At 47.3% G+C, this 12,449-nt stretch overlaps 2 protein-coding genes across 4 annotated transcripts in view; one reads left to right on the top strand and one right to left on the bottom strand.

Annotated features, from left to right (window-relative positions):
* The window catches only part of PTX3 (pentraxin 3), a 5,635-nt gene extending 2,381 nt beyond the window's left edge, over positions 1 to 3,254 (top strand). Inside the window, exon 3 of the mRNA XM_008633741.2 lies at positions 2,222 to 3,254. Coding sequence (XP_008631963.1) covers positions 2,222 to 2,835 — 614 coding nt within the window. The 3' untranslated portion in view covers positions 2,836 to 3,254. The remainder of the gene's footprint in view (positions 1 to 2,221) is intronic.
* Positions 1 to 11,642, bottom strand: part of VEPH1 (ventricular zone expressed PH domain containing 1) — a 50,459-nt gene extending 38,817 nt beyond the window's left edge. For 2 of the 3 annotated variants that reach the window (XM_017734370.1, XM_017734372.1), the window contains exons 1-4: positions 11,420 to 11,641; positions 9,866 to 10,146; positions 9,225 to 9,440; positions 6,761 to 6,935 (exon numbers count right to left, since the gene is read on the bottom strand). In XM_017734370.1, the coding sequence (XP_017589859.1) occupies positions 6,761 to 6,935; positions 9,225 to 9,440; positions 9,866 to 10,003 (529 nt within the window). In that variant the 5' untranslated portion in view covers positions 10,004 to 10,146; positions 11,420 to 11,641. Of the gene's footprint in view, positions 1 to 6,760; positions 6,936 to 9,224; positions 9,441 to 9,865; positions 10,147 to 11,419 lie in introns of all 3 variants that reach the window. The other variant, XM_017734371.1, reaches the window with a different exon arrangement.
* Positions 11,643 to 12,449: the final 807 nt, after the last annotated feature.

The following is a 12,449-nucleotide window of genomic DNA, read 5'->3' as shown; positions in this document are numbered from 1 at the left end:
AGGAAGGAGGGGGTGCAGCATCTCCAGAGTGAACTCTTACAGCAGGGAGCAAAGAGGAGCAGCCTGTAATTGCTAAAGCCAAGGCAACAACACAGCCACAGCATTGTTTACATCAAAGCTTTTACAGCCTGCCCGAATCCATCCTTTGATGCCGGGCACCAACTCAGCTTTAGAAGTGAATTGTTTTCACTGCTTTATCACCACACCTCAGAAATCTTTGTGTGCTGGGAGTGGATCTTTGAGCATATTCCTCTTCTCCCCAAACACAAACCTCGCAGAGAGCATGATCTCATTCCTTATCTCCCTGTAACCCAGCCAGCCTAGTGCACTCTGCTCTAGGTGAGAGCAACAAACTCGATCTGCTTTGAGGATCATCAGTGGAAATTCAGTTTATTTCCACTGGTTCCTACATGATTTTACATACAACCACCATACTTCTTAATTTAAAGGCTACATTTTAAGTACTTCCAGAGTATCTCTCCAGATTTTTTTTTCAAGGGAATTTTTAGCAACTGACTTTAATTTCTCACATCTTGACTTACTGCCAGCCATACTCTTGAGGGGTTTTCTAATCACACTTTTTTGTTCTTCACTGAGGCTGGTTTTAATTTTGATTCAGCTTTGATAATAAAGCCTGAAAGCCTGCTAATTAAAAGCTTTTTCACAATAGTGCTCCTAAGTAGCATTTTAAGGAGACTCCCCAGCAGCTGCTCACTGACCCTGCCCCTCCTCAAAAGGGTCAAATAGGAGATGTAAAATCTGCTCAAAGCTGGAGGGAAGCAGCCCATGAAATACCACAGCAGCTCAGTCCTGGAGGGCACAAAGAATCCTTCATTCCCTGGAGCAGAAATTTCCACACACGTTTTAGACATTTCAGATCCTCCAGCTTCTTTAAACAGGAAATGAAGCAGCTTAATTGGAGAAGGGGCTGCTTGTTCCCTCCTGTCACCTTGGATATTAACTTAGGTACAACCAGGGAACAGCACAGAAACCACCAGAAATGTCTTGGCTTTAGTGACCACCAGTTGCTTTCCCAAGTTGCATAGATTTCTGTTAGTGGTTTTAACTGATCTAATTTCTGTTATCAACACTTCGATGAATTGGACATGAGAGAAGAACTAGTTTAAAAGTATCAGTTGTCTCATAATTTCCCCTGTTTAACCAGTGCCCATGAATGTTCCTGACCAAGAAATCCTAAGGGCAGGGCCAGGAAAGGGAGCCATTATCTTAATTAAATAAGCAAGCCCATCTCAGCATGTTCCTGCCAACATTTTCTGCTTTTCAGAAGCTCCTGTGCCCTGATGCCCATGATGGCACAGCCTCCCACCCTATCCTGGGAATGCCACAGTATCCAAACCTGTTGTTTGAGGGGATCCCTGACCCCCTTCCCTCAGCACAGCGTTGGTATTTTCACTACTCCGCACTTAGAACAGAGGATAAATCAAGACCTCAGTGGCACCAAGGGAAGGTTACCCAATTACCTGGCATAATTACCCAATTTCAAGGGCTAAAGGAGTCCCTCTCCCAGGTGGTGCTGCATTCAGGGCCTCAGGAAGCTGGCCTTCCCAAGGGACGTGGCAGGGCAGGTAGGCTGCATTAGCCCTGGAGATGCCTTGGATGTCACAGGACTGCACAGTGCCCCACGCGTGCAGGCAGGGAAGAGCAGAGAGACTCCTGCAGCCGGATTATCCCTTGCCATAGTGTCCAGCAAATTCCTCCATCAGCTCTGGCAGCTCCTTCACAGCATCCTGGGGTGGGGTCCTGCATCCCACTGGATCAGCTGAGCTCTCAGCTCCCTTTGGGAAGCCTGGAAGCAAGCACTGGATCAGGCATTGGGACAGACTTCCCAGAGAAGTGATGGAGTCCCCATCCCTGGAAGTGTTCAAAAACGGGTGGATGTGGCACCTGAAGGCCTGGTTTAGTGGTGAACATGGTGGTGCTGGGCTGGAGTCGGACTCCACAGAATCATGGAAGGTTTGGGATGAAGGGATCTTAAAGATCATCTCATTCCAATCCCAGCTGCCACAGGCAGGGACACCTTTCCCTATCCCAAGTGCTCTAAGCCCTGTCCAACCTGGCCTTGGACACTGCCAGGGATCCTGGGGCAGCCACAACTTGGTGATTGTAGAGGTCTTGTCCAACCTTAATGATTCCATGCTGTGCTGTGCACACACAAATAAACCAGTTCTTATTTACCTGACAACATTCTAAACCTTTCCAGGCTGTGAAACCGCGATTCTGTTCCCCATGCGCTCCAGAAAGATCTTTGGGAGCGTCCACCCGACTGCTGGAATGAGCCTGCGCTCCTTCACTGCCTGCATCTGGCTCAAGGTGACCGAGGCCTTGGACAAAACCATCGTCTTCTCCTACGGAACCAAGTTCAACCCCTACGAAATCCAGCTGTACCTGAGCCGGGACTCGGCCGTGCTCGCTGTGGGGGGTGCCCAGCACAAGCTGGCTGCCAGAAATGTGGTTATTCCTGGGAAGTGGCTCCACCTCTGTGGCACCTGGAGCTCGGAGAACGGATCCGCAGCCCTGTGGGCACAGGGGGAGCTCGCAGCCAGCGCCCTGGACCTGGCTGGTGCTCACACCATTCCCGACGGAGGCATCCTGCAGCTCGGGCAGGAGAAGAACGGCTGCTGCGTGGGAGGGGGGTTTGATGAAGCTCTGGCCTTCTCGGGGAAGCTGACTGGCTTTAACCTGTGGGACCGAGTGCTCAGCCCCGCCGAGGTGACAGCCCAGAGCGCGGGGGACACCTGTGGCACCCGGGGCAACATCGTGGGCTGGGGGGTCACGGAGGTGCTGCCCTACGGAGGAGCCCAGTACGTGTCCTAAAGCCTGGTTTCTGCCCAGGGCGTGGACTTCACAGAGCTGAACGTCAATATTACAGTGACCAGAGCTGCAGGAGCCCCTGTCTCTGGAATTCCCAAGGAATATCAGCGCTGCAAATTCACAGACTGAGGTACTGCGGAGATGGGATTTGATCTCTGCCTGCTGTCCTGGAAAAACACTGAAAACACACCCACAGATCAAGGCATGGCATTGGAAAAGCTGTTCCTGGGGTCAGGCAGCTCTGCCTCTCCAGTGCAGGGTTTTCTGATGTATAAAGTGAGGGTCACCATGGACATTCAGGAGCCAAACCGTGCTCCTGACATCCCTGCTGAGCTTTGGAGAACAGACAGAGCAGCTGTGGCTGCCCCTGGATCCCTGGAAGCATCCAAGGCCAGGTTGGATGGGGCTTGGAGCAACCTGGGTTACTGGAAGGTGTCCCTGCCCATGGCAGGGGTGGGATGGGATCAGCTTTAAGGTCCATTCCAACCCAAACCATTCCAGGCTCTTCCAATCCTTGTATTCTATAGTGTTAAAATGTGAATTTTACAGAGGAACCATCCAAGTCAAGGGATGTGTTGTCTATTAGTCATTGTTAGTAATTTGTAGACTCTTACGAAAGCTAGCTCCTTGTTTACAGCATTATTTATGCCACAGATCGATATAAAAATAATATTCCCCATCATAATCTGATGCTACATTGGGAGAAAATGCAGCTGTATTATATTGTACATTGACTTTGTGATAATTTTATTGAAATTATTTTTGTAAAGTTGTTTTGTAAATAAAGATACTTTACTAGACTAAAACTCTCTACTGGTCTCATAAACCAAAATTCTGAGCCAAGTCCCAAATGGGACTTTTTCCATGTTTTGAACCATGAAGTTTTAGCTGCTGATAGAGAAAACATAAATAGCAACATCTCACAGGAGCAGAGAGACCCCATGCACAATCCCAGCCCTCTGGGGCCAGGTTTTGAGGTACGTTTGGGCTTGTTTGCTGCCCTTAAGGGGCTTGCACAAGACAGAATTGCTGCTCCTTGCCAGTGATTCTCTTCTCTCTCACACACACTTATCCCAAATCCAGTAAAAGCCTAGGGCTGGATACAGAGCACAATGGCAGCTGCAGAGAGCCGAGGAGCTGGTGATGATTTTCACGTAGAAAACAGAGCACAAGCAGAGAATGATGAATAGCTGCTTACTGGATATGTAACCATTAACAAGAACCATTACTTGCTACCTGTTGAAACAAACCTCTGAACAAGTTATCATGAGGCATGTCTTATTCAAAGCAATTCCTATTCCCCCTGGAAGCAGCCCATCCTTCTTCTCTATTCCCATGTTTCCACGTCTCTCTCATTCTCTACAGATGTCCTAAGAACACACTTTGACAAATTTCTTGACATGTTGCTGCTATGCTTCCTCCTGACCATGACAAATCCTTGCTGCCCAGATACAAAAGTAGTAAAAAAAGGTAAATTCCCCTTTCCTGTGCCATTCAAGGGGGTTGTGCTTCATACCTAAAGTTATACGACCTGCTCCAAAGTTTTGGCAGCACTGCTTATTTAAGGAAAAAAGAATTGCCCTGATTGCTGGAATTTCTCCTGTTACCCTGCAATAAAAATGTATCTAAGTTATAAACGCTTGGCAGTAAACTTGACAAAAATCCCTCGCTAAGTAATATCTGCAAATAACCTTAGCTAGAGAACAATGAAATATTACCTCTGTTCATCTCTGGCAGCCAAAACCCAGATCTTCAGAGCTACAAAAACACTTGGGGTCCCAACATTGTGCAAAGGCAAAACCACTGTCAAATCCTCCCTCTGTTCAGTGCCCTCCATTAAGTGAAAACAAATGTCCACGAAATGCAGCAGGAAAAGGAAAATCCTCAGAAAGATCCCCAGAAATCCTTCCTGGCTGCTTCTCTTACTGCAGCTCATACCTGAAATGCTTTGTCTTGGAAGGAGCCTTCAGCTATCTGTGCTCAGGTTTGGCAGAGGAGCCAAGGCAAAGCCAGTCCTTCCATCCTCCCTGACTTTGCTGGGAAAACTTCCCTCTTCCCAAGTGCTGTGCTCTTCCCTTACCACCTCCCAGGACCAGCAAAGCTTTCCCACAGCCCAGCACCACAACTCACCTCCACCAGCACACTTCTCTCCTTCCTTCCTTCCTCAACTACACCTTCCTTAGTCAACAGTCTGGAAAACACCAAGGAAACAGTATTTGGGGGGAATTTGGGCTCCAGTTATGGACAAGCCCCTGCAATCCCGCTCCTGCACTGCCAACACAAGTGAAGGAGCGACGCTGAGCCACAGCCCAGCACCACGGGATGCCTGAACTCCTTTGGAAGGTGGAGCAGCCACGGGACTCTTGGATTACAGGGCAGAGTTGCTGCTGTCCCCTGGGAATGGGAATAAATCTGGGTGAGCCCTGGTGCTGAGGGCCGGTGCCAGCGCAGGGCTGGCAGCCCAGGTGTGCTCCGAGCCCACACCCACTGGAGCAGAGCGCCCAAACTCCTTCTAAAGAGCTCCTTTTTAGCTAAGAAGATAAGAACCCGGTTATGCAGCCAAAGAGTTGCCCCAAGTCATAAAAAGCTCCAGTTCCTCTCCAACATTTGCAGGCAAGGGGCCAAAGTTTGCTGTGCCTGGTGCCACGAGGCTGGGCGCCGTCTGTGCAGCCCCACAACGCGGCTTTGTCTCCACAAACAGCCTCGGAAATCCATCCTCAGCAGCTCTGCCCCCTGCTCCCCGTGCCCCTGCACAAACACACTCTCAGGGCAGCTCGCAGCCTGCTGCGAACCCAGCTTTTCACGCCTCAAACACGAATTGTGTGCAGGGCCATGAAGCCGCTACACAAACCGCATCATTCTGCCCGTTCAAAGCGGCCTCTTCCAGGCTGGAATTCCCAAACCTGCTATCCACAGCAACATCTGCTGGTGCAAGGACAGAAGTACACGGCTCGGCCGTGCTGAAACCTCCGGTTGTGAGCGGGAATCGCTTTTCCCAAAGCTGTGAATATATTCACTGTTTCTTTCTGTTCCTACCCCAGAGTTACAAGTGGCAACGCACGGCGTTAACACATTAATAGTAAGCCTTGGAAGAATAAATTAATAAGTTAATTTTTAAATTAATAAATACAGCATGCACACATTTAATTTGAGGGCTGAACATCTTCATAACGACGTTCTTTTAATAATTAGTTATTGCTATTTGCTGCTATTGCCCCTACTTGAAGGAGAACAGTGATTTTACCACTGCAGTAGCACTGTACTGCAACAAACACTGTGAACTTTATTACTCCAATTCAATTGGACTTCCTTTTATAGAGGAACAAATACTTTTGGCTTTTTAAACCACAAAAAATAAAATGTAAAGAGCTTAGCAACATTGTTCTATATAAAGCTAATAACATAGGCAAAATTAAAGAACCACTACAAAGCTTTTATATCTTCCATCTGACTATTCCACCACAGAATGGGATTAATTTCATTCCCATTTCTCTTTTGGAGCCTTGCCAGTGACACTAAGAGGAAGGATAAGAGCTCCAAGGCTGGTGCCTCATATCAGGGCTGGTATTTTGGAGTCCATTAGCAGGGAATATTAACGAGGACAGATGTATTTCCTGCCCTGTGGGTCAGCCAATCCATACCAAAACTTCCAGAGGTGCAGTAAATTCACATATTCCTTGATACAGTCTGTTATTAGCGTGTGATTAATACATTTGCTCACATTTATAGATATTTCCATAGGTCTGCTTTATACATCTCATACATTTTTATGCATGATTTGTTTAATGGTTGGATTGATCCTGGAGCCTTTCCCACCCTTCGTGATTGACTGATTCTGTAAGATAATGGTTCTGTGCATGCCCAACACAGCCTCACTGATCTAATGGTCACACACTTGGACTAAACCCAAACTCTGGGGTGGGCCTACCTTGAAGGACACTCCTGACAATGGTTTCTGTGTGCTCGGCCAGCAGCTCTGCCTTGGCAATGGCAGCCAAGGACAGGTAACTGGACATGTTCCTGCACAGCTCCTTATTGCCCCTCTGCAGGAATTTCACTGCCACTGGCACAGCCAAGGCCATCACTGGAGGCCGGTTGTAATTCTGCAAAAACACGGGGAAAAAAAAATGATTAGATAAAGTCTCATGCTGGGCAGAGTAGGGAAACAAAAGTCAAAGCAACAAGGGGAAAAGAGCAAAAAACCTGTCCAGAAAGGCCATGTTTTGGTACCACCAGTGAAGGAAGGCGTCAAAGAAAGAGCACATACAGAAATTTAAAACTTCTGCAGCAGGAAATGTTAATAATGGCCCTATTTTTATCTTCTGCTAGAGGAAGCAGAAGTGCACTAATAACATATGTGGTACATAAATATAAATAAATATAAATAAGATATATAAGAAATGAAGTGCACTAATTAAATGTTAACATTTCTAGCAAGAAATTTTGTGTTTGGTGCTCCCTGGGAAGACAGAGGCTGTATCCATCAGCCCCAAAGCACAGGAAACACCTTGGAGCAGCCACTCCCAGTAACTGCCCTGGGAACTTGCGCACAATGTAATAGCTTTAGTATTGATCAATAATTATTCTGTAATCATTAGGATTTCTTTTTGTTATTTAAACTCACAGAATCCCAGAGTGGTTTGGGTTGGAAAGGTCCTCAAAGCCCACCCAGTGCCACCCCTGCCATGGGCAGGGACACCTCCCACTGTCCCAGGCTGCTCCAAGCCCCAGTGTCCAGCCTGGCCTGGGACACTGCCAGGGATCCAGGGGCAGCCCCAGCTGCTCTGGGAAACTCCAGCCAATTTCTCTGAACACTGAGGTTTTCCAGGACTGCAAACTCCTCTCCCTAAAATGTCTCCAAGCCTCAGGAACCCCAGGGTCCCTGTGTGTATACTTGGGTTTTGAATCAAGGTCAGAATAGGTTTTCTGCTATTGTTTATACAACAAATTATGTGTACAAACCACACACATCCAGTGCCTGCTAAATTCCCACACCAGCAGGACACATTTGTGTGGAACTGGGGACCTCCATTCCCTCTGGAGCCTCCTTAACCAGTGCTCTGCTCTCCAGTCAGTTCTGAGCAGCTCTTTGAAACTGGAGCACATCCCTGTTTCTGAAAATAATCCTGCAATGTGATTATGTTTAATTAGCAGCTGAAATCCCAGGCAACCCCTGGAACCCAGACATTTCAGACAGCAACAGAACAGTGCAAAGGAAGGCAGAGCAGACTTTCTGGACTTTCATTCTGGAGCAGCTCTGAACAGAATAAATTTAGACTGAGAAAACCCCAAATCTGTTATTCCACAGAGTTTAAGTGGCTCTGAGGGTTTTTCCTTGGAGCACAGACTTGCCAAGCAGTGGACACTCCCTTCCAGAGACCCTTGAGGAAGAAGGGGCTGCAGCCACCCCTTGGTGTCAAGACAGATAATCCTGGCAGCTGCCATATGACCGAGAGCTGCATCTTTAATGAGAAAAGCCCTTCAAATAAATGGAGCTTTCTGCAGCAGCATGTTTAAATCAACATAATGCCTCGTTATGTTTGGCTGAGACACCACTGAGCAGGAGCCAAATGCTGCTCCAAGTTATTGCTCTGCTACTCCACACAAAGAATGGGAAGATAAGGCTTGGCTCTCTGACTAGCATTTAAAAGATCTAAGAGAATTCCAAAGAACAGTTCTTTTCCCCCCTCTTCCAATAAAGATAATATCCTTAGTTAAGAAAAGGTCTGAATTCAGAGGGAAGGAGAAAGGTTTCATTTGATCCATGATAAACATCAGGGCAGGAAGGCACACTTAGAAAATGTGGAGGTGACAATGAAGAGCAGATTTCAATAAAGTGATACAGTGATGTTTGCAAACCTTGGGGACCTCCCTGCTGCTGCTATCAACAGAGACCTGCCTGAGATCCAGCCCAGCTGGCAGATATTCCTTATTGTTCCAACTGTCCCCCACATCTGCTGTAAAACCTCATTTTATACCTTTTTTTTTTTTTTAATGCAAAGGAACTTGCCAATAACAGCTCTGTTTCAGGGAGCAGTAAATGTACTTTTGTAGCTCAGCTGTGGCTGCCCCTGGATCCCTGGCAGTGTCCCAGGCCAGGCTGGACACTGGGGCTTGGAGCAGCCTGGGACAGTGGAAGGTGTCCCTGCCATGGCAGGGGTGGCACTGGATGAGCTTTAAGGTCCCTTCCCACCCAAACCAGTCCATGACTCTATGAGCTACCTCAGTGGCTTCAGGACAGAAGGAATCAGTAACAGGGCAATTCCCCAAGCTCTCAATTTTAAACACAACCACTCACAAGCACCCAAAAAAAGAGTTACAAAAGCATTGAAAAAATAGAACTGAATTGGCAATGAGTGCACCGGACTCGCTGGCTTCCAGCCCAGTTCTACCTGCAAGATGCAGCTCATGATGTCAGATGCAATTTTGGCATGTGGGGCATCCTCGTCTTTCCCAGAGGGCTTCAGGTTGTGCTCCAGACACGACTCCCAGAGGGCCACCAGGGCTTTCCCGTGCTTTTCGATGGATGCGGTTTCCCGGATGGCCGCGGTGATCCGGGTGATGCAGATCTCCACCACAGCCTGGTCGTTGTCATTGGTCTGGTAGTCCTGGGGCACAGGAAGGGACATTTGCAATGAATTGGTTTGCCAGGACCCCACAAAATTCAGTTTTCAAAGCAGTCCAATGTCCATTTTCCCACACCCACCTTTACAACAAATGCTCAGCGTGATTAAGCTCTGGAACTTGTCAGCCCACAGAACTTAATTCTCATTACTGTGAAGGTATGGACCCCTGAAATCTTATTTAATCTTTATAATAATTTTTATTAAGTAGTTATTTAAAGCATATTAAAGATGAACTTGAAATATCTTTGAAGGAAAACCAGCTGATGGGAACTAGATTTTGTCACCACATTTTTATATCTTACACTTGGCTCTTCAAGTCTTATCAGAAATTTAAATTATGTCCCCACCTTTATTTATACATTATATTTAATCTAATGAAAAATTATTAAGGACAATATTTCACTCACTGCAGCTGAACTAATGATTCTGATCTGTTCAAGAGCTTCGGAGAGGCTTCCTTCAATCTCAGCATCCTCCAGGGAGAAGAGATCCCCTGCCCGGGAAAGGTCCTTCTGTGCCAAAACCAGCCTGAAGAGATGATGCATGGCCCTGCTCAGCCACCCTCTGCAGGCACCATGGGCACGGAGCGCTCAGGTGGGGACAAAATGGGAACAATCCTGGCCAGGAGCAATCAGTTTAATATGAAGGATAAATCTGGGCTGTATTTAAAGGCTTCCTTGGCCCCAGTCTAAAAGAAAACAATAACAAATAGAAAGAAGAAAAATTAGCAAATGCATTGATTGACATATTCCAGTTCAGCAGAGATTTTTAAATGGGTGTGAAAGCATCAGACAGGACCCCCTGACCCAGGGACAGCCTTAAGCACATTCATGAACTGTGTGAATTTTTACCTTCCAACACTAAATAGCTTAAAATTAGATTAAAAAATACATAATAACTGAACCCAAGGTTTTCTTCCTTTCAGTGCATGTTACCTGGGCAGGCTGGTGACTGGACCAGCTGATGAGGGTTGCAAACCCCTTTCCCTGGTCAGGAGTTGAGCTCGAGCAGGAAGGTGAAGCCTCTTCCTTTGTTTTCTGGGTTGTTGTGTCTTGACTCCAGAAAAACGTTATTGGCACGATTGAGAAGAAAACGAGTTTTGTTTTGAAAAAAACATCACTTTTGTTGCCAAAATGATCCCTGGGGTCTTTTCAACTCATGTAAAGCAAAGCCTTGGCTGAAGTGAAACCCTGCACTTCTCCTTGGCTGGGGAATGGAGCAGAGGCTGAGCCAGGCAGAGCCAGGGTCACACATTGGGAAGTGTCCCACACTTGAGTCCTAAAACTCTTAAGAGTTAGGTCCCATGTGGATTCACTCTGGGTGTCAGCTCCTCTAGATTCTTCTCTTGACTTGACACACAAAGCCACAAATTACATCACTTCTAATTACTATTTGAGATAAGGAGAATCCTTAATCCCCATTGCTCTATTTCGTGCTGTTTTACAGGGGGGAAAAAAAGTCAAACATAGCCACAGAATGACAACGTTAAGGAGTTGGGAGGGACCTTAAAGCCCATCCAATCCCAACCCCCTGCCATGGGCAGGGCCACCTCCCACTAGCCCAGGTTGCCCAAGGCCTTATCCAGCCTGGCTTTGAACACTGCCAGGGTTGGGGCATCCACAGAAGGGGCAAAACCAATGCAAAACACTGAGAACCTCCTGGAAGCAAGTCCCTGAAAGAATCTCTACTTGAATAGACAGTACATTGCACTTGACAATGCCACAAGACAGGGCTGTTTTAATTTCCCCCAGCTCTATCAACACCATTATTCCACAGGACTCCCAATTTCATCAGGCAGAGGCAGGAAGGAGCTAAGCTTGCAAACCCCAAGGCACGCGAGATACAAATCACCCACCACCGAAGCACAGGGATGGTGTGAGCTCAGATACCCCACAGCCTACTCACACTCAGCCATTGCCAAGTTCAAAACTAAAAGTTCAAAAAGCCCCAGATTTTTTTACCTGCTCGGTATTGCCCCAGGCCATCCTCAGGGACGGGCACAGGTGCTCCGGGGACAAAGCCTGCCCCTTTGCTCCTCTCCCCCCGAGCAGCATCCAGGGGCACAGGCAGCAGCAAGCCGGGAGGCAGGCAGGGATCCTGGAGCTGTTAATTGCGGTGCCACGGGGAAGGCATCCCAGGAATGCAGACTAAAGCAGCCTAAAAGTTACCCACGGCTCCGTCAGGTGACTGAAGGAACCCAAATGCAGGGAGGCCTTATCTCTGAATGAGCTGCTCTGTTTCCAGGGGAAAATACAAAGCCTGCTCCACTTGAGGGCAGTTGTTTTTAATAGAGGAAACAGAACTCTCTGTGTTAGTGGAAAGCTATCCTTCCCTGGGAAGGAGGGGAAAAAGCCCTCAGTAAGCTCCCACTGTTTGAAAGAAAGAGAACAAGTGAACAGCCTTGCTGGAGAGGAGATTTCCTGGCTAAAGGAATAAATGCTGTCGTTCTGTAGCCTTTACATGAGCACAAAAGAGGGTCTGAGGTTTGCTTCGGCTTTTAACATGACCCTCAGGAGCAGCACAACAAAATGTGCCCAAATAATGTAGGAAAGTGCTCCAGGAAGGAAGGTCCATTGAGCCCTCCCTTGGATCAGCTGCTCTGAAACACAGCAGCCCGTTCTGCAGGAGCTGGGCTTCATCATCCTCCTGCATCCCTTCCAGCTCAGGATATTCCCTGATCCTTGGCCTGTTGCAAATGATCCTCCCTCCCCTGGGTGTGCTCGTGCAGAGGAGTTTCTCAGAGAGGTCCTGAGCTCTACCTAAACAGACAATTTTATGTGAGTTTTATAGACAACACTCAGGATAACACAGAAAAACATTTAGTTATTTATTGTGAGCTCTTTGAAATGGAATCATAGCAAATCCTCTTAATGCTTACATTGTGTAACAGTGCTGGAAATGCTTTCCTTGCATCAGCATTAAAGAGAATTGTTCCTTAAGCATTTCCTTGCTCACTACAAGATTTGCTGTTGATAGGCAGCAAGCACTGGG

The sequence above is a fragment of the Corvus brachyrhynchos genome, unplaced genomic scaffold, assembly GCF_000691975.1.
Source record: "Corvus brachyrhynchos isolate BGI_N302 unplaced genomic scaffold, ASM69197v1 scaffold544, whole genome shotgun sequence".
In the NCBI taxonomy this organism is placed as follows: domain Eukaryota; kingdom Metazoa; phylum Chordata; class Aves; order Passeriformes; family Corvidae; genus Corvus; species Corvus brachyrhynchos.
The sequence above is the reverse complement of the archived record's forward strand: the minus strand, read 5'-3'. Positions and strand labels throughout refer to the sequence as shown.